Source organism: Micromys minutus (assembly GCF_963924665.1).
Source record: "Micromys minutus genome assembly, chromosome: 29".
Lineage (NCBI taxonomy): Eukaryota > Metazoa > Chordata > Mammalia > Rodentia > Muridae > Micromys > Micromys minutus.
Genome location: NC_137964.1, coordinates 32,823,748 through 32,844,658, shown reverse-complemented (window position 1 = coordinate 32,844,658; position 20,911 = coordinate 32,823,748). Strand labels below are relative to the sequence as shown.

The following is a 20,911-nucleotide window of genomic DNA, read 5'->3' as shown; positions in this document are numbered from 1 at the left end:
CCCACCTTTTTGTGATTCCCAGTTTGTCATCCCGCAGGGAATGACACCCACAGGGAATCTCAGTTCCTGCTCATCTGTCCCAGAGCTCAGAGAACCCCCTTGGGCGCTGAGCCCATCCTGTCTTCACTGTACGGTGCCCGCTGGTCACTAAATAAATGTTTTGTGAGAAAGTAAAGGTTCTTGCCTTGACCACACATTTTCTCGGCTCTTACAGTTCCCTTACGTTTCGCCCACACGAGCTTCTGAGATGCTGTTATCACCAAATCCACCTGGTGCACCAAGAATGTGAGTCTGGCTCGAGATGGCTCAGCAGCTAAAGTGTTTGCTGCCTAACGACTGGAGTGCAGCTCCAGGAACCTACGTGGTGGAAGCTGACAACAGACCCCTGCAGGTTGTACTCTGACCCCCCCTTTTGTGCCATGGCATGCACCACCACCCCCCAAATAATCCCAAAAATACTTAAAAATGATTTTTTCTTTTACATAACTATAAATAGAAATTTAAAATTTTTTACATAAATATAATAAATTTAATTTAAATGCGTATAAGTATATAAAATATAATTAAAACTCCTCTTCTAGAAAATAAACAAAAAAGAGCCAAGCATCTGACAAAGGGTACAGGACCTCAAAGTGTCCTTTTGATTCCAGATTCCTCATTCCTTACACAACCATGAGTAAGGCTCTTTCTCTTTCCAAACCTCAGTTTCCCTATTGGGGTGGGGGGGCAGTCTGCCTGAGTCATCTAGACAAGGTGTCCCGGGAAGGTCAGACTCAAGCCAATTTCAGTTTACAAACGTCACAAAAGGGAAACTACAAATGCTGAGAATCGAAACTTACAGCACCAAGGCTGGCCAGAGGCCAACCCCCTTAAGGAGGTCTGGACCCGGCAGCCCCCGCCTCCCGTCCCTCGGTACACCTGCCGTGGCAGTACATCTCCCAGAAGGGGACCCGAACAGAGCCTTGCTCCCAAGTTCCTCTCTTCACCCCCACTTTCCTCCGGTCGGGAGCTGGAGGTGATCTGGAAAGGAGCCGCCTTAAGAAAAGAGGCGTGTGCCCAGAGCTGGGTGGGGTCTCGGCTATATAACCCTGCGGCAGCTGGGGGCAGCCTGCAGACATGGCAGGAGCCCAGGAGCTCTATGAGCTGTACAGCTGCCCAGCCTCCAAGCTGGACTTCTTCGTGGCTCAGTGCCTGCAGCCAACCAAGCAATGGAAAGGAGATGTCCTGGAGACGGTGCAGACGGTGGAGCGGTTCCTGAGGCAGGCGAACTTCCGTGAAGAATGTGGCCCGGCCCAGAATGTGCGAGTGCTCAAGGTGCTCAAGGTAAGACTGGACCTCTCCATTCCCAGCCAACAGGGCTCCCCTTGCCTCAGGACCCTACTTCATACTTCTGACATCTCCCGACAGCCCAGCTAGCTGTCTACCACCTACTGCTTGAGCAGAACGACTACTGAAGAAGACAAGGAAAAACCACCTTTGGGGAGGACTGTAGCTTACACCCTTGAGTTCTATTGTTACAACTTGTACTCTGTGAGACAGATAGCGACTATTGTCCCATTTTACAGATGAGCCTAATAAAAGCTTGACAATACCAGAGCTATAATGACCCCCATGCGATGCAAGGCCTCTAGTTGGATCCTGATCTGTAATTTGTAAAAGACAATTTTGGGGGAGCCTGACTTGGGGGCCCACTTCTGCAACCCCAGCATGTGGGAGGTGGAAGCAAGAGGGTCATGGGTTCAAAGCCAGCCTAGGTTACATGTCACAGAACAGCACATACAGAGAGAGAGAGAGAGACAGACAGACAGACAGACAGAAACAGAGAAACAGAGACAGTGAGTTTAGAGTTGAATGGTAAATGCTTAATATGACCTGCAATTTGGTAAGAAAACTGCTGTTTGTTAAGTCAAATTGTGCCTACTGGGGTTGGGGGGGGCGCTCCTCTTTTGGGGGATTCACATGCTATGCTGTTTTGGGGCAAAGTTCCTTGCTGTCTGCTACTCAGTTCAAAGTGGTTGAGATGATGCAGATGTGGGGGCTGTGAATGTGGCTCAAGGCTAACGCACAAGCCTAGCATGGATGGGGCTATGGGTTCAAGCCTTAGCACTGACTTGGGGGTGCGCTCCTGCAAAGATGGCCGCCGATGTGGCCCAGATGTGCCGGGTGCCTGGGTAGTGTCTTCTTCCTATTTTTTCTTTTGATAATAGAAAGACTCTTACATCGGAAGCTGAGAGCGGCCTCTAGCTTCTTCAGGGCTGTTCCTGCTGGCGTTGGTGCTGGGATTTGAACATGGTTACTCTCACGGTGACCCAAGGTTTTCACCTAGATTTTTTCCCCCTTAAATCCTTCCAGCTGCCTCACCCACGCCTTAGCTGAGCTAAGGCTCACAGAGTTCAACAGACCCTGGGAGGGGTTGGAAGAGAGCTGAGTATAGATGTTCAAACTTTTAATTCCAGCCCTGGGGAGGAAGAGCCAAGAGAACCATGAGGCCTGTCAGTCAAGCCGAATCTGCAAGCCCCAGGGCACAATAGAAGACCCTGTGCCAAAAACCAAAATGGGCAGCCTAAAGAAGGATACTTGAGGTTGACCTCTGACCTCCACACACGGGTGCACACTAGTGCGGGATGCACACATGCACGTACACAGCTTGGGAGAAGAACTAGCCTCAGCCAATTGTTCATTTAAACATTAAGGAGACCGACACAGGGAAAGCTTTGACGCAACCTGATGCCATTCCCCAATCTGCTGGCAGCATCCAGACTAGAATTGGAACTCTGGACTTCGGGCCTAAGGCTTATCTTGCTCTATTGGGACAAATTTAGCAGCCTTAAGCCTCGGCCTTCCTTGCAACCTATTCTGGCTCCAAGACCTTGGGTCACGTGATTTAGAAGTGGCAGCCATAGTTTTCCCACCACACACAGAGGGTTTGAGTCTGGGTTCTTCCTCTCACCAGCTGTGTGATTTTGACTATCCCGTCTCATGTCTCAAGTCCCTGGTCTGCTCCTCTGGGGTTCAGCCGTCCCAAACATCATCTCCCATGTCCCAGCATGGAGACCATGCAGTCTAAAGGTCATCTGAGGGTAAATTCTTAGAATCAGGGTTTCATGTGATATTTGCCTGGGGCTTTTTCCTGGTCCATGGGAGTCTCTTGAGCAAAGCTGTCCTCTAGACCACTCTCTCCCTGACATACCTAAGAAAGAAATGGGTAGAATAACAAATTTCTAGGCAGAAGGAATACTCACCAAATAGATTAAGTTTTGACGGCTACAGATGCTAACTAAACTTCATTTCTCCTCCCCGTAACCCACTAAATGATAGCCATGCCCATAAAGCAAGAACAGTAAGAGTGTATCCTACACTGACTGTACCCTACACTGGCTATATCCTACACTGGCTGTATCCTACACGGGATGTATCCCACACTGGCTGTATCCCACACTGGCTGTATGTATCCTACACTGACTATATTCTACACTGACTGTGTCCCACACTGGCTGTATCTTACACTGACTGTATCCTACACTGGCTGTATCCTACACTGGCTGTATCCCACACTGACTATATTCTACACTGACTGTGTCCCACACTGTCTGTATCCTACCCTGGTTGTATCCCACACTGGCTGTATCCTACACTGACTGTATCCTACACTGGCTGTATCCTACACTGACTGTATCCTACACTGACTGTATCCTACACTGGCTGTATCCTACACTGGCTGTATCCTACACTGGGTGTATCCTGCACTGGATGTATCCTACATTCAGTGTATTGTACACTCAATACAATGTACCCTAAACTCAATGCATCATACACTCAATGTATTCCACACTTCATCCCTCCACCTTTGGCTCTCCAGAGGGCTGAGCTGTCCACATGACTGGCTCTGAGAAGATTACAACCAAAGCAAATCATGAAGTGTGTCCTAAGCTGTGCTTTCCTCACTGGGGAAGGGAGAGGGTCGTGTAGACATAACCTGACCTGCAGAAGGATCGTCCTTTGTCCACATCCACAGTCAATTTCCAGTCCTTTCTCTCAGGATAGGGACACCGAGTCGGAACACTGGTGGAACCAGGATAAAAACAGAGAATGAAGGCAGCAGACAACTGCTGTCCGGTTGTCTGCTGTCCGGGAGCAGAGCATAGTGTGTGGACACTGTCACAGGGTGGAGAGGAGGAGCCCTTGGCCCTGCCTGCTGAATTAAACCCCTGGCTGGCTGGGAGACCTTGCCAATGGATTACTCTCCTCCGCCTCTGTGTTCTGTGCTGTGCAGGTCCCAGGGCCCATCTCCAGGGTGACTAGAAAGGAGATGTGCATCAAATGGCCTTTGGTGGTGCCAGATACAGGAACTGCTTGACCTGTGGTATCAGCATTTTAATTTCTGCAGTGACTCATTAACCAGGAAAGGTGGCCGCCCAGAGAATGACCCAACCCCAGCAGTCCAATGTCGGGTGAGGCAGAGGTGAGCTAGAGAGGTGTGGGGCTGTGCATGCCAGGGAGGCAGAGCCAGGAGGGTAAGCCTAGACTTTCTCTTCAAAGTCTTCCGGGTTGGGGGCCAGCAGGACAGCTCAGCGTGTAAAGGTGCCAAATGGCCAGCCTGACACCCAGATTATAATCCCAGGAACCCACGTGACGAAGTGAGGGAACCATGTTCCACGAGTTGTCCCCTGGCCTCTACGTGTATGCCATGGGTGCGTGCAACACACACAAGAATAAATAAAATGGAAAAAACCTAACAGTCCAGTCTCTTGTCATTAAGAGATATAGATACTAGGGGGCTGGAGAGATGCTCAGTGGTTAGAGCACTGACTGCTCTTCCAGAGGCCTTGAGTTCAATTCCCAGAAACCACATGGTGGCTCACAACCATCTGTAACGGGATCTGATGCCCTCTTCTGGTGTGTCTGAAGACAGCTACAGTGTACTCATATACATAAAAGAAATAAATCTCTGAGGGGGGGAACCAATGTGACTAATGTGTAGGCAGCCACGATCAAGTAGATAAAAAGGGAAGAGATACGCACTGCTGACTTCCGGGACACAGGCCCCCACAAAAGGCCTGAACGTACAGTGTCTGATCTTCCCAATAATCCTGTTGCTGTTTTGATTTCTCACTCAATGGGCTTTGGGCTCCTAATGGTCACACGAGTCAGGAATAAGAGTCAGGTCAGGGCCAGGCATATAGCTCTAATGCCAAAGACTTTGCCTTCCATGGTGGAGACTCCTTGAGCCATCCACATACAGTTTAAACAGGGAAGCAGGGAGGGAGGAAGTGAGAGAGGGAAAATGGATAGATGGACAGATTGATGGATAGATGGATAAATGGATAGATAGATGGACAGGTGAACAGATGGATGGATAGATGGACAGATGGATGGATGGACGGACAGACAGACAGGTGGGGTCAACTATCTGTTTCACAGACAGTGCAGTGGGTATTTCTGCAGGTGGGGAGTCCTTTACCAGATACTTAGGCCCTGAAGTGTTTCAGGTTTAGAAACACCCTCGCCCCAAGTCTTCAGCCTATTTACATAAACATAGTCAGATACCTTAGGATAGGACCCTGATCTATTCTTGAAATCCGTGTGTTTTCCCATACCCAAAGGCAATTTTACAGACTACTTTTAGTCACATGGGGTCAGGTGTGGGATTTTTCCACTTGTGGCTGCAGGTCAGCACGTAAAGGACTCTTGGAGTTTGAACATTTTGGAGTGTTTATACCGGGGACACTCAGTCATTATTCCCCTGGAGTGGGCATTTCTCTGGGTTGGACAAGACTGACTCTCCAAAGGTGTACAGTACAGGAGGTAAGCAGGGGCTGCTCGGTGGCCATTCCTGCAACCCAACCTTGGGAGGCTGATTCAGAAGGATCATGAGTCCAAGGACAGCCTGAGCTAAATACCACATTCCAGGTCACCTGTAGGCTGTGTCAGAAAAGAAAGAGGAAACGTAAAGAGGCCCGAGTGCTGGAGTCCAGCTGCTGGAGATGCTGCAAAAATTCATCCTCCATGTGTCTGCATCTGCAGTGTGGGAGCAACACTTCTCCGCCAGCCTGTGTGGGGGAGCACTATACTAAAGGGCTGTATTGTATGAAGAGCCCCAGGTTGCTGGGCCCATGGCAGAGGGCCTTGGGGTGACAGGGTCCTGTCTTTTACAGGTAGGCTGCTTCGGGAATGGCACGATGCTCAGGAGTACCACAGACGTGGTGCTGGTAGTGTTCCTGAGCTGTTTCCACAGCTTCCAGGAAGAGGCCAAGTACCACCACGCTGTCCTAGGAATAATGCAGAAAAGGATGTTTTACTGCCAGGACCTGGTGGACCTTGGGCTCTGTAACGTGGGTGTGACTGAAGGAGTCCCCAGTAGTCTTGTCTTCACGATCCAGACCAGGGAGAACTGGGAGCCCATCACCGTCACTGTCGTGCCTGCCTACAGAGCCCTGGGTAAGGGGAACAGGAGCACATGCCTGGCCTGACCGTCCCCACATCCCCCACTGCCCCGGAGACTGGCCACATGCTTTCCTCCTTCCTGGGTATGTCCTGGGCTGGGGTGAGCTGCCGTGCAGACCTGAGAAACAGAAACGAAACACAAGACAATGGCGGCTAGTGATCAGAGGCAAGAATGGGGTTCCCCCAGCAACTACCAAATAAGGTTCAGGAAGGGCCTTCCTGTGGGAAGAATATTTTGAAAGATCCAAGGCCTAACCAGGGGACAGAGTTGAATCAGAAGCAAGGTAGCATTTCCTGGGTCTGTGTGACCTTGCTCAGAAGCAGAGTTCAGAGATGCTAACCGTAATAACTTTTGTACGGCACCCTCCACACCACTGATTACAGGCTGTACAGTGCTGTGTCATGGTTGTTAGCAATGGTGTTCAGCCTCAGAAGAAAAGTCCTTCATGGTGTGACACAGACCTACTTCTCCCCTATGAATACTGACAAATACCATTCTGACATCCAAAAAGAGATCCATTGAGAAAACAGACATCAAGGAAAGCTGGAAATATTGGGGACATCCAGGGAGGACCTGCGACACTTAAAGCCCAGTGGTGGTTCTCCTGAGTAAGACTCACCAGGTTGGGTGTGTTGGAGGGTGCCTTTAAGCCCAACACTCAGGAAAGAGCATTAGATGGTCCAAGACCTGACCAGTTTAAATGACAAGCAGCCAGGTGTACACCGTGAGATTCTGTCACCAAAATAAAATTGAAAATGTGTAGCTTTTAAAGAATCACACGAGAAATTTGGGAAGGGGGTGATTTTAATCCCAGAACTCAGGAGGCAGAGGCAGGCAGATCTCTGTGAGTTCTAGGCCACCCTGGTAAAATTCCAGGACAGCCAGAGATGTGTTTGGTGGGGGCACAGTATGGTGTTGGGGAATGGGTGCCTCTGCATATGGTATAGTATAGATAAACTCAGGGCATGGGAAGGGGAGGGGAAGGAAAGGCAGAGGGGGGAAGGCAAGGAAGGGCAGGAGAGCAAGAGGGAGAGGAGGGGGCAAGCAGCCCCCTTTATAGTGAGTCAGGTACGCACACCTGGCTGTTGCCAGGTAACTGGGGCAGAGCCAACATCTGTTCTCTCTGGGGATGAACCGTAATCTAATGAGTCGAGGAGACCCTCCCCAAATGCCTACGTAATCCACACTGGGTTCCAGAATCTTCACTCAGTCTGTGCTTCCATTCTCCTCAGACCCATCCTGTCTCAACTCTGAGGTCTATGTGAATCTGATCAAGGCTAATGGGTACCCAGGATATTTCTCTCCATCCTTCAGCGAGCTGCAGAGAAACTTTGTGAAGCATCGGCCAACTAAGCTGAAGAGCCTCCTGCGGTTGGTCAAACACTGGTACCAGCAGGTGAGGGGGTCGCCACAGTGAGGCTAGGGAAAGACATCAACGGGAGACAGGGTTGCGGGAAGGGTGGGCCGACGCTAGGACATCTGTAACCTGCAGTTCCTGTCTCCGTGGGCTGACGTCCACTCCTGCGGTTCGTGAACTTTAAGCCCAACAAGTTCAAGTCTAAGGAGAAGGAATCCTTAAAATCCACTGGTACTACTCGGACTCTCGGTAGTGACTGCTTCTGAGTCCTGGTCATGACGGGAGGAACCAGTCCTTGGTGACTACTTTTCAAGTGCCACATGGGGCATCTGAAGAGAACCCAGTATAGTGCAGACGGTGTGTAGAGTTAATCTAAACTGAAATAGGAAGCATCAGAAGTAGCCCCGCCCCACGCACGCACGCACGGCGGAAGGGCATCTTCCTGTAAAAGAAACAGATACAAAAGAGGCAGGTAAATTGTGATGGCCCACACCTGTAACCCCAGCACTTGGGAGAAAGGAGCACATGAATCAGCCAGACGACACAGCAGCCAGACGGCACAGTGAGTTCCAGGCTATCCTAGGCTACACAGTGAGACCCGCCTCACAGACAAGTAAACCGGAGCTAGAGATGAGTCCGCAGTTAAGAGCGCCTACCACTCTAGCAGAGGACCTGAGGTCAGTTCCCAGCACCCCTGTCAGGCAGCTTGAACCTGCCTCTAACTTCACGCTCCGGAAGGATCCAGTGCCTCTGGCTTCTGTGAGCACCGACACACTCACACGCTCATACGCATGCATAAGTACGCACACACATATATGATTAAAAATAAAGTAAAAAAAAAATGTAAGGAGTCTAGTAGAATTCTACCTCAGTCCCCTTGGATGGCGCTGTCCACCTTAGTCTTAGTTTGGGTTACAATTGCCATAAGACTCCAGGACCAAGTTGGGGAGGAAAGGGTTTATTCGGCTCACACTTCCACATCCTAAGCCTATCACTAAAGAAAGTCAAGACAGGAACTCAAGCAGGGCAGGAACCTGGAGGCAGGAGCTGATGCAGAGGCCATTGAGGGTGCTGCTTACTGGCTTGCTCAGCCTGCTTTTTTATAGAACCTAGGATCGGCAGCCTAGAGATGGCTCCACCCACAGTGGGCAGGTCCCACCCAAATGGGTCGGTCCTTTTCCCACCAATCACTAATTAAGAAAATTCCCGGGCTGGAGAGATGGCTCAGTGGTTAGAGCACTGACTGCTCTTCCAGAGGTCCTGAGTTCAAATCCCAGCAACCACATGGTGGCTCACAACCATCTGTGATGGGATCTGGTGTGTCTGAAGAGTGACAGTGTTACTCACACACATTTATATAGATAAATCTTAAAAAAGAAAAGAAAATGCCCTACAGTCTTACCTACAGCCTGATCTCATGGAGGCATTTTCTTAACGGAGGCTCCCTCCTCTCATGCTAGCTTGTGTCAAGTTGATTCAAGATTGCCCTGCACAAGCAGTAACAGCGGCTGTAGATTTTTAAATATAGGTCCAAAATAGACATCGGGGCTGGGCACATGGCTCAGCTAGTAACATGCGTGGAACACAAACATGACAATCTGAGACCAGATCCGCAGCACCCATGTGAAAAGCTGAGCACAGTGCACACCTACCATCATAGCACGGGGGGCAGAGACAGGGGGATTCCTGAGTCTAGCCATCGAGAGAGATCCAGTTCACTAAGAGAGCTGGTGTCTCAAAATGTGACAGTGACTGAGGAAATGTCTCACCCTGCCCCCAGCCTCCATCCCCATGCACACATGTTGTTACACGCTTATACAAAAAAAAAAAAAAAAAGAAAAAAAAAAAAAGAAAAAACATTAAATGTATCTGGAGAGATGGCTCACGGATTAAAGGGGCTTGCCAGAGTAGCTCAGCCACCACAGTTTAACCTGATCCCGGGAACCCATGTAGAGGCTGAAGGAAAGAACTAACCTTAGGAATTTGAACTCTGGCTTCCACACCAGCACCTCATCACGGCATGACATGGAGGGGGGTGAAAAGAGAATTCAAAAAAATAAATTATATTCCTCCAAATTTGAATTCAGACACAATTTGATGTCTTCTGGGCTAACCTAGACACTTAATCCTGAAATGGGCAGGTCATACGGCTCATGGGTTAGACTTTGAATGTTCCGCCCCTACACCTGGTGTCATCTTGATCTTGGCATCCGTCTCTGCCTCTTCCGTGCTCTCTCTGTAGTATGTGAGGGACAAGTGCCCCCGGGCCAACCTGCCCCCTCTCTATGCCCTGGAGCTGCTAACTGTGTACGCGTGGGAAGCAGGCACTGGAGAGGATGCAAACTTCAGGCTGGATGAAGGTCTTGCCACAGTCATGGAGTTGCTCCAGGATTATGAACTCATCTGCATCTACTGGACCAAGTACTACACACTGCAGCACCCAGTCATTGGGGCCTTTGTCAGGAGACAACTCAAAGGAGAAAGGTACCGGGGTCGTTGCTCCCCAAGTCTCACGGAGGGAGTGTGTGGGGCGGGAGGGGGGAGAACTTCAGGTCTATGTCTCTGTTCTCTCACCTCTACAACAGGGATGACCATATAACCCTTGTAGAATTAGGTTAGGTTCCTGCCCAGTGCTACAAAAGCGATCAGTGGATGTTAGTAATGTCACTGTTATCACAGCAAATTTGACCTTAAAGCCTGCCATGGGCTTGAGATGCCTCCCCTGCCAAGTGGACATCTCTTGGTGTGCTAGGATCATTCTACAGCCCCATCCTACCCACCCAGGACATTCTCCTCAAGGAGATGAGAAATATCATCATCTCCCCGCCCTCCCTCTCCAGTGATGCCCAGTCAAGGTCCCTTTTGACGGACATCTCTGGGGACACACAGATTGCTCAGAACGGTGACTGGAAAACATCTCCCTAACCTGTAGCTTCCAAGCCATCAGAGCCTGGGCATCTCTCTCTGTGTTGCAGGCCCATCATCCTGGACCCGGCAGACCCCACCCACAATGTGGCAAAAGGCTACAGATGGGATATAGTTGCTCAGCGAGCCAACCAGTGTCTGAAACAGGACTGTTGCTATGACATCAGGGACACCCCCGTCCCCAGTTGGACCGTGAAGGTAATGGTTCCTCCCAGGCTGACACTCTGAACACTACACCTGCCTAGTGTTGGTTCACCCAGTGGAGAGCAGCTCTTCAGAAGCAAGAAGTCACGCACCACGCTCTAGCCAAATGAAGCCAGGAGATAGGCAGGAATGGATACGCCTTGGGGTTTGTTGGTTTGTTTGTGAAACAGGAACTATGCAGCTCTCACAGTCCGGGAGCTTGCTATATAGACCAGGCTGGCCTTAAACTCACAGAGATCCACCCAGAATGACTCACATATCTCATCTGGGAAGGGAATTTGTGGGTCACCAGACAGAAATGTGAGCCTAACCCCGCCACCTCCCTCTCTTGCAGAGAGCACCAGATATCCAGGTGACCGTACAACAGTGGGGTCACTCCGACTTAATCCTCTGGATGAACCCTTATGAACCCATAAAGAAGCTAAAAGAGAAAATCCGACTGAGCCGGGGCTACTCCGGCCTGCAGCGCCTGTCCTTTCAGGAGCCCGGCGGCCAACGGCAGCTCATCAGAAGCCATTGCTCTCTTGCCTACTACGGAATCTTCTCCGACACCCACATCTGCCTGCTGGACACCATCTCCCCCCAGATCCAGGTCTTTGTGAAAAACCCGGATGGTAGTAGCCACGCCTACGCGATCCACCCATTTGACTTAGTCCTGTGCCTGAAGCAACAGATAGAAGAGAGGCAGGGCCTTCGAAGCACGGAGCAGCAGCTGGAGTTCCAGGGCCGTGTCCTAGATGACTGGTTTGACTTTAAATCCTACGGTATCCAAGACAGTGTCACAATCATCCTATCCAGAAAGAGAGAGGCGACAGCTCCGTTGGCACCCAGCTAGCTTCCTGTCACGGCTCTGCCTTTTTTTTACTGTCTCATCCTAAACCCAGCTTCGTTGCCCCTCCTTCCGGTCCTCGGCCAGGATGGTCCGCATCTTCCGTACCCTGCCAGCAGGGAGCCCAGAGAGATTTGAGAAATCCTGTACAGCCAGACACTCTTGTGTGACGGTGGAATTCTGCAGTCACCTGGGAAGTCACACCAGGCTCGCTGCCGTCCTCATGGCCATGCTGTCAAGACTGGGTCAGTGAATGGCAGTCTCACAAATAAACTATTCTCCCTTGTTCAGAGGAAGCCAAGCGATCTTCTTAATCAATCGCGAGGACCCTGCTTCAGGTTGTCCCACCTCCAAATTCCCCGTACCAGAAACCTCCATCGGGTTGGATCTGAATAAAGCCTTCCCCTGTGCCCCAAAAACACTTTTTCCTGCCTCTGACTATCAAGGCAAGGGAGGGTATCAAGTTCCTTTCAAATGGAGATTAAACAGCCTGTGTTTCCTCCCACTCCTCACTCATTCTTCTCCACAGATGCCTCTCAACTCTGGGGATTGACACGTGTAGGGAAACTGAGTCAAAAAGGGACAAAATCTGGGAGATGAGACAATATAAGTTCTTTCTGGGCATGGTGCACACCTTTAATCTCAGCACCTGGAAAACAAAGTCTCTGGAAGTTGGAGGCCAGCCTGAGCTATGCAGTGAGTTCTAGACTAGCCAAGGCTACAGAGTAAGACACTAACTCAAAAGTTTTCTGCCCATAACTCCTAAAAGCCACACACAAACAGTAAATAATTGTTAGAGACAACTAACCAACCAAACCAAAAAAAAAAAAAAAAAAACCAGATTCGTATTGCCAAAAAATATTGTACTGGGTTTATGCCAAATCTTCCTTTTGACCTGTTTTCTGGTGGACTTAGCCCCAAGTTGGCTTCATAGCTGATTTTCAAAAAACTCTAGTCAATTTAGCAATACCATTCTACATATTTCCCAACTCTTTTGCATCTGGGGCCTAAAACAGTATCTTTTCCAGAGGGTAGACAGTCTAGCTCAATCCTGATCTTCATAGATTTCATAATATGGTTCACACTGTAGGTGCTTTAAAGAGGGAATGAACAGGGCTGAGGAAGATCAGCTGGTAAAACACTCACCTGGCTCCTAGGGTGTCCCCAGTTTAATCCCAGCACTTCCAGGTGTGGTGTCGTATGCCTAGGATCCCACCACAGAGATGGGGAGATCAGAAATGCAGTCATCTTTGGCTGCCTAGCGGGTTGGAGGCCAGCCTGAGCTAGACTCCCATAGTAAAACGCCACAAACTCAATGGCTTATCAATACCAAGTGTTTGTTTCTCACTGAGAAGTTCAAGATTGTTGGCACCCAGTGAGGACCTCTTGCTGGTTTTATAGGTGGTAGCTCCTCACTTGATCCTCATGTGGTAGGAGAGAAAGGCAGATCTTTGAGAGCGCTGATGGTAGGGATAAAGGCTCTGAAGAAAACTTTCAAAGACTCACTCACTTTACTGCCTATATGTATGTGTGTTCCACAGGTGTGCTGAGTGTGCTCAGAGGTCACTGTTAGATTTCCTAAAATCGGAGCTATGGATGGTTGTGAGCCACCACGTGAGTTCTCGGAACAGAACCCGGGTTCTATTCCTAGAAGAGCAGCAAGTGCTCTTAACTGCTGAGCCATCTCTCCAGCTCCTCTTAAAACTTTTCCACACCTGACTGCTTGTTCTCAGGAAATGTTTTCATCACCACAGCTCATACAATAATATAAAATAAGAAGGCAAATCAAACACTTAAAGAAATCATGTGCTGGAGAGATGGCTCAGTGGTTAGAGCACTGACTGCTCTTCCAGAGGTCCTGAGTTCAATTCCCAGCAACCACATGGTGGCTCACAACCATCTGTAATGGGATCTGATGCCCTCTTCTGGTGTGTCTGAAGACAGCTACAATGTACTTATATATAATAAATAAATAAATCTTTAAAAAGAAAGGAAAAGAAAGACTAAAGCGATTTTGCATGTTAATTAGATGGGGGTATTTGTTTACTTTTACATAAATCTTGCCTAAATATTTGATACCGTGGGACTCAGAACTTCTTCAGAGTTTTTAGAGTGGGTCAATATTTTAGTTCTATGGTCAGCAAAACCAACAGTATTTCTTTTCACCAATATTGTCCAAAACAGCAGACACATAGGCCAGGCCACTTCAGAAGCTGTTGGAAATGCTGTCTTAAACCCAGGCCAAAAGCCAACTATTTTTTTGTAATGAAACTCAAACAACTCAAATGGCAACTCTTAGAACCAATTGTTCTAATAGAGAACAGTCAAAGGATGCATTAATTCGATACGTGCTAAGGAATGGCATAAAAACATTTCTTTGTTTTCTTCAATGAAAAGGCTGTGTTCTGTAAGAGCAGAAACCTTTGTGTAAGGTAGGAACACTGCCCTTGGTAGGCATCCGTCTCAAAGCCGAGCCTGGTTTCAGTGTGTTCATTGGTGTTGTGTGGTGTGAAGACACTGCAGGGTGTGATCACCGTGTGTTTAATGCTACAGCAAAATTAAGCAGGCTCCAGAAACATCACAGTTTCTCCACAGGCTTGCGTTTTGAAATAATTTTTTGCTCTTTGCACATTCAGAAGCCTTTGCTATTGCCGTGTTTCATGATCCTCCCCATTCAGTTCCCCGTGGTTTAAGATGCAGGGGGCCACAAAACTGCAGTATTTCCCAGACTAAACTGTTCATCTGGCCTGCCTTAAGACTCGCTTTACATACAATTCCCAGGAGGAGTTTTGAAATCAGATTCTGCATTTTATAAAAAGTTCTCAAGTGCTAGTCTGCAGTGTTTTATGGACTGTGAGCTAACTGCGAAGGCCTCGGCTATTCCAAGAGTCATTCGGATCTGATTTGCTTGTTCCGTTTGTTTATCAGACCCTCAAAGCCTACAGTTTAACAATCTTCCTAAGATCAAAACCTGATGGGGGGGGAGTGGTTAGCTGCCTTCTCGTTTCCATCAAATCGCAAATGAATTCATTTTTCCTTAAAAAATAAAAGGTGTCACCACCGTCTTGTTTGACTTTAAGATAGCATTGTCCCCTGTGTAAAGAGATGGGGGGTGAGGGTGGAAAGGGGATTAGAAAGGAGAGGAGGGGAAGGAAAGGGAGGAGGGGAAAGGGGAAGAAAAGAGAAAAAAGAAAAGAAAAAGAAAAAAGGGGCCTGGAGAGATGGTCCAGTGATTAGAGCACTGACTGCTCTTCCTAGAGGTCCTGAGTTCAATTCCCAGCAACCACATGGTGTCTCACAACCATCTGTAATGGGATCTGATGCCCTCTTCTGGTGTGTCTGAATAGAGTGACGCTGTACTCCTATGCATAAAATGAATAGACATTTTTTAAAAAGAAAAGAAAAAGAAAGAAAGAAAGGAAGGAAGGAAGGAAGGAAGGAAGGAAGGAAGAAAGAAAGAAAGGAAGGAAGGAAGGAAGGAAGGAAGGAAGGAAGAAAGAAAGAAAGAAAGAAAGAAAGAAAGAAAGAAAGAAAGAAAGAAAGAAAGAAAGAAAGAAAGAAAGAAAGAAAGAAAGAAAGAAAGAAAGAAAGAAAGAAAAAGAGTGGAGAAGGTGGTTTTCTCTTGGACCCTTCTGGGTTTATCTTTCTGGACCGTTTGCCGCCGATGGTGGCCTGGGAACTACAATCCCCATAATGCTCTGAGACATGGGTCATGTGGGAGGGAAGGTCAAATTGAAACCCTACGCTTTCCCCCACAGCCCTTTGCGGCTTCCCAAGATGGTGGCACCCAATGGTGCAATGAGCGACTCGGAGAGCAGCAGCAGTGGCAGCAGCGATGCGGAGGAGCTGGCGCGGTGCCGTGAGGCGGCGACGCCCGCCTGGGGGCTGGAGCAGCGCCCGCAGGGAGCGGAGAAACCCGGAGCCGGTAGGGGACTGTCCGAGGGATGGGGCTTCTTCCCTGGGACCTGAAATGGATGCATGGTAGGATGGGAGCCATGGCTTCCTGACGTTTCGGAGGAGCTTTCTTCGGGAAGCTTCTGAGACCAGTTGGGGATTATACTCACACAAAGGGCAGAGGGAGCTCCTTTTATTCTCGTGAAGGCCTCAGGGGTACCTAAATGCCTCCTGACTGCGCCTCCCATGCGTCTGTCCTATGTCATTCTGGGAAGGTAACCCATCACCTGTCTGAGATGACCGAGATGCACCTCCTTCCTGTATTCTCAGAATCCCATCTTTCCCGGCCCTCACATGCTGTCGCATTGAGACTGAGGACACCTAGCCTAGAGATTTCCTAGCAAACTGGGAATGAATCCGAGATCTGCCAATATAAGAGTCTCAATCATGGTTAGACTCCAACAGGTCCTATAATTTAGAGTAGAAAAAAAAATACAGCATCTGTATTTTCATCAACTCTTCATTGAAATTTAACACCGTTTTCTCTCATGCATGTGAGCAACAAGCCACAGTCACATGATAATGCCCGTGGCTTTGTCCTGGCTGACATCACCATATTGTTATACCATTACATCATTTTGCAGATACATCCAGGTATTTCATTCACAGTACACTGTTGGAAAGAAATCATTAACACTTTTCTCAGCTTTAAAGCTCCTGTAATGTCTAGCTCCATTTCCAGATCAGTGATTGGCTCAGCAGTTGTTACATAAACCCAGCAACCTGCAATGGATTCCCAGAACCCCTGGTGAAAGGATTGACTCCCAAGAGTTGTCTTATGACTTAGACTCACAACAACAATAAACATTTTCAAGTCTAGGAAGGGGACAGATGTAAAAACAAACTATATAACTTATAGTGGTTGTTGTTTTTGGAGACATTGTCTCTCTCCGTGTAGATCTGGCTGCCCTGGAACTCACTATGTAAACCAGACCGGCCTTAAACTCAGAGATCCTCCTGCCTTTGCCTTCTCAGTGCTGGGATTAAAGGCATATGTTGCCAAGCCTGGTTTTAAAAGCGATCTTCAAATTTTTTTATTACGTTTTACATTATGTGTCTGTGCACACGCACACAGGTGTCATGGGACACATGGACCTCAGAAGTCACTTCTCTCCTTCTGCAGTGGGGGTCCTGGGGATCGAACTGAAGTTGTTAGGCTCAATCCACATCAGAACCTAAGAGACACCTTTCAGTGTCTCTCCCATACAGCATCTAGCTTGTCATGTCCTCAGAGACCTGGGAGAAGCACACACCTTGGCCTCTTTGGTCTCATTCTGTCTAGTGTTAAAGCTGAGCTGGTTTCTTTCGCTGCCTTTACTCTGCCAATGCCCTTTTTTTCTCCTGTCCCGAGCCCTCACATTGCCCTCCTGAGAGGCCTGGGTAATCTCACCCCAACAAAGTCTCTCCTCTCCTGGCCCCCCAGCAGCTAGCAGGCTTTCAGCACCACAGGTTCTGTCTTCGCAGCCTTGCTTCCCGGTGGCTGGAGACCCTCGTAGGCCTCCACTTGACTCACAGCTTTATCTCAGGGGTCTGTGCCCAGCTGTCACCTTACAAAGCCTTCCTTCCTTTGGAGGAACAGTCCCCCACACTGCACCCCCTTGCTTTTCTGTTTTCTTGCTATTAGCCAGTTACATATTGTGCATAAGTGTCATTTAGCATCTTTGTTCACCAAGAGGTCCTCTGAGGACAGTGCCGTTTGTCTGAGATGTTCAGGTTGAGCAGCTTCTATTAACAGCCACGCGGCAGCACATTCTTCCGTGGGCTCCACCATCAGCATCCCCAGTGACCGCCTCTCCCACAGCATACAGCGCAGCACAAGCAATCACTCCATAAACCATCGTCTAATTACACCTGGGCTTGCCTGGTAAACATTAACAGGCCCTCTGGAGCCAAATGACCTGTGCGCTCCTCCCAGCTCCCATTAAATCAGCTATTAGTCATGCATGAGCACAAGGCTAGCCTGGACTATATAACAAAATCTCATTTAAAAAAAAATTAGCTTTTAGTCCGTATCCAAATTATTTTACATATCTTTGACTTCACCTCTTTTGCGGAATGGGGATAACGTCCACCTGCCAAACAGAAACTGGGGGAGGTTCCTTGAGTTACAAGTGCAAATCACATAGGCCACAGCCCTCTCGTCCGCCCTGTAAGTGCCTTGTTTTCATTGCTCCACAGGTGCTGCAGACAAACAAGCACCGGCCCCCCAGCCAAGCCGCAGGTACTGTGTGCTCTGCACAGAAGCTTCACTGAGTCATTCAGCAAACACTGGTCTCCCCTGTGCATGTCAGACGTTAGGCTAGACCACAGGATGTCAGAGGGAACAGGACAAGAGGTCCCCCCCTGGTAAGGGCAACTTCTAAGCTGTCAGGAAGTGATGTCTGTGTGTGTGTGTCGTAGGCGTGAGGTGAGCCAGCATGAGGAAGATGGCAACGAGCTTCAGACCACTCCTGAGTTCCGAGCCCACGTGGCCAAGAAACTGGGAGCACTTCTGGACAGGTGAGCAGTAGCGTGCATCATTCTGTGATCCTCTGACCTCAGCCTCCCCTATTTGGCATTACAGTTTCATGTCCCAAACCCAACAGAAAAAGAGAGAAAAGGTTTTAAAATTGAAAAACAAGAGGTACTTTTGTTGCTACCCAAAACGTCATCCTTGGTCTGGCACCTCCTCTCCCTCAGCTCCATTGCCATCGCAGAAGTCTGGAAGAAGTCCCAACAGGCAAAGGTGCAGCAGGCGGCTGAGAAGGAGGACGGTGAGTCCTTAGAGTGCTGATCAGTGCTGCCGCAGGGACAGATCTGCTGTCCCCACACTCTGAGGTGGGAATCATAGCACCCCTTCCCAAGATGAGCTAGCTCTGAACTCCCCTACTTTCCCTAGTACCTGCAGCATTTTGGCTTCTTATTCCAGTCTTTTCCTCCCACTCTCTCTGATCCTGTCCCACACTTGGGCCCTTTTGGAGCCTAACACAGGCAAGAGACACAACTGTGGACATCTGGAGCCTCTGGAGGCTGGGTAAGGTGGCACGTGCTTTTAATCCCTGCACTTGAGTCAGAGACAAGTAGATCTCTGCGACTTCATTGCCACTCTGGTCCACATAGCTAGTTTCGGGACAGCGAGGGATACACAGAAAAATCCTGTCTCAAAACAGACCGAGTCCACCAGCAGCCCCTACAGCTCACTGGCTAGATGTAGCAGTCTCTGGCTCCACAGGAGAGCTAGAAAGTCTTGCCTCAGACCAGCCTCAGTTCACACACACATGGCAGAGATGCTTAAGCCCTTGCCACTAGACTGGGACTTGAGGACTGGCTGCATCCTCAGCACCCAAAGGAAGGGTCAGTGTCTGCCTTACCGACCACTGGCCCTGTCCTGTGGTTTTTAGTGTCTGCCTTACCGATTGCTGGCTCTGTCCTGTGGTCTTAGGCTTCCGCCTTTTCTTCACATCTGTCCCTGGAGGCCATGAAAAGGAAGCTTCTCCAAAACCCTGCCGAAAGCGCCAGCCCCCCAGCTCCAGGTAAGAGCTCATAGCCTCTCCTGGATGAGCCTGAGGAATAGTTAAGCTGCCCCAGTCAGGCTCAGACCAAAGGAAGAGACCATCAGATAATAGGCCAAAGCGTTCCCCTAGCAGAAAGGCTCAGGGTCCTCTCCAAGGAGCTGAGGATCTGTATACTTTATCATCCTTGCCTCCTGAGAAGCTGTATGAGGATTGGGTACTGTCAGAGCCCTTGTTGTGGATGAGAATACTGAGGGTCAGAGACTTCAGTCACTTGGTGTGGTCACGTGACTGAACTTGATGCAGTCACGTGACTGACAAGCCGAAAAGTTGGCTCCAGCCAGAGTCTGAGCTACTTGGCTCAGTCTTGGCTGCCTCCGTCTGGTCTGGAGGTGGCCAGGAAGCTTTGAGGCTCGTCCAGCTAACCTGACTACTCTCCACGGTAACAGTGAGGACAGTGATGAGGAATGGCAGCGGTGCCAGGAGGCAGCTGTGTCGGCTTCAGATATTCTCCAGGAGTCAGCCATACACTGTCCTGCCAAGGTGGAGGAGGGGGCAGAGAAGAAGAAGTTGAAAAAGAAAGCCAAGAAGAAGGCAGGCGCTAACCCGGCTACAGCCACAGGCCTGGACCAAGTAGAGGAGGCAGGCAGCGTCAGTGAGGACCCAGTGTTGCTTGAGACCAAAAAGAAGAAAAAGAAAAAGGCCAAGAAAGCCAGAGAGGACTCCCTGTGCCCACCAGCAGAGTGTGCAGTGGCTAAGCCTGAGAACTGACCCCAGGCTGTAGCTCTGAGGATCAGGGGCCCTTGGGGTTAGGGCAGAGCCAAGCCACACTCCGAGTTTCCAACCCTCCAGCACTGACTGCCCACAGGTGACTTGAGTTGGGCTTGCCCAAGAGTTCAAGCAAAGAAGTGGGTGTATGAGAGAAGCTTGTGCCAGGCTGGAACTGACTTGTGGTTCCAGAACGTTCCATCACCTCAGGAAGTACGGCTTTTGCATCTCTCCAACCTGTGCAGTCTCAGAGGATGACAGTTGTTCCCGAGAATGATGGGGAGGGGTCACCAAACTACTGAGGCCCCGGGAAACGTTTGTATCTCTGCCCCAGCCCACACATTGTCTGGAAGAGAAGGAAAGATATCCCCACCTCCTCCTTCACACATTTGTCTATAACATGTTGATTTGTTAATAACACACGTGAGCCACTTCACTCCCTGAAAATCAGGTGCCAGTGTGCTGAGCACCCACTCAGTGGCAGGCTGCAGGCTTGGGCACAAGGCCCCAAGAAAGAAAACGGAAATAAATTATCAGGACTTAGACCAGTCCTGCTCTGTTCCTTTTTGTCTGTCTGTCTGAGTCTCTGAGTAGCTCAAAGTTGCCGGTCTCCTGGTTTGCCTCCTGTGTAGTTACAATGAGCCCTCAGTGCTGTGTTGTTTGGGGGCTGGGGATCAAACCCCTGGCACCCCACTTACCAGGCAGGCATTGTACCACTGAACTACGTCCTCTGTGCTGAATGTTACAGGGACATCTTCCACAGAACCCACGGTGTCCTTCCACCCACACCCCCAGATACCCTTTGTCACCCCAGCCTCAAGACTCCTGGGAATGGCACCACACATAGACTGGGTGGGTTTCATGCAGTAACAAGGAGGACTCGTAAAATCAACCTCACTTCATTTCCAGTTGAAAAGCTGCGTAAACATGAGTCTCGT

The 20,911-nt window shown here is 49.4% G+C and overlaps 3 protein-coding genes across 3 annotated transcripts; all 3 read left to right on the top strand.

Annotated features, from left to right (window-relative positions):
- Positions 1-1,116: 1,116 nt before the first annotated feature.
- LOC308438902 (2'-5'-oligoadenylate synthase-like protein 1) lies at positions 1,117-10,888 on the top strand (the record flags this gene model as incomplete). The annotated part of the gene is made up of 4 exons (XM_080940434.1): positions 1,117-1,323; positions 6,156-6,438; positions 7,678-7,841; positions 10,778-10,888. The coding sequence occupies 4 exons, from the start codon at positions 1,117-1,119 to the stop codon at positions 10,886-10,888; spliced, it is 765 nt and encodes a 254-aa protein (XP_080796560.1).
- Positions 10,889-11,325: 437 nt separating this feature from the next.
- Positions 11,326-11,766, top strand: LOC308439514 (2'-5'-oligoadenylate synthase-like protein 1; the record flags this gene model as incomplete). Its single annotated transcript, XM_080941338.1, has 1 exon — positions 11,326-11,766. The coding sequence occupies one exon, from the start codon at positions 11,326-11,328 to the stop codon at positions 11,764-11,766; it is 441 nt and encodes a 146-aa protein (XP_080797464.1).
- Positions 11,767-15,533: 3,767 nt separating this feature from the next.
- On the top strand, positions 15,534-20,507 carry LOC308439116 (protein CUSTOS). The gene is made up of 6 exons (XM_080940743.1): positions 15,534-15,685; positions 17,893-17,935; positions 18,115-18,213; positions 18,394-18,467; positions 19,136-19,226; positions 19,655-20,507. The coding sequence occupies exons 1-6, from the start codon at positions 15,538-15,540 to the stop codon at positions 19,974-19,976; spliced, it is 777 nt and encodes a 258-aa protein (XP_080796869.1). The 5' UTR covers positions 15,534-15,537; the 3' UTR covers positions 19,977-20,507.
- Positions 20,508-20,911: the final 404 nt, after the last annotated feature.

Coding starts and splice junctions, on each gene's coding strand:
- LOC308439116 (XM_080940743.1), top strand. CDS start 15,538: ATGGTGGCACCCAATGGTGCAATGAGCGACTCGGAGAGCAGCAGCAGT. Junction 17,936..18,114: donor GCCCCCCAGCCAAGCCGCAG/GTACTGTGTGCT, acceptor TGTGTGTCGTAG/GCGTGAGGTGAGCCAGCATG. Junction 19,227..19,654: donor CGCCAGCCCCCCAGCTCCAG/GTAAGAGCTCAT, acceptor CCACGGTAACAG/TGAGGACAGTGATGAGGAAT.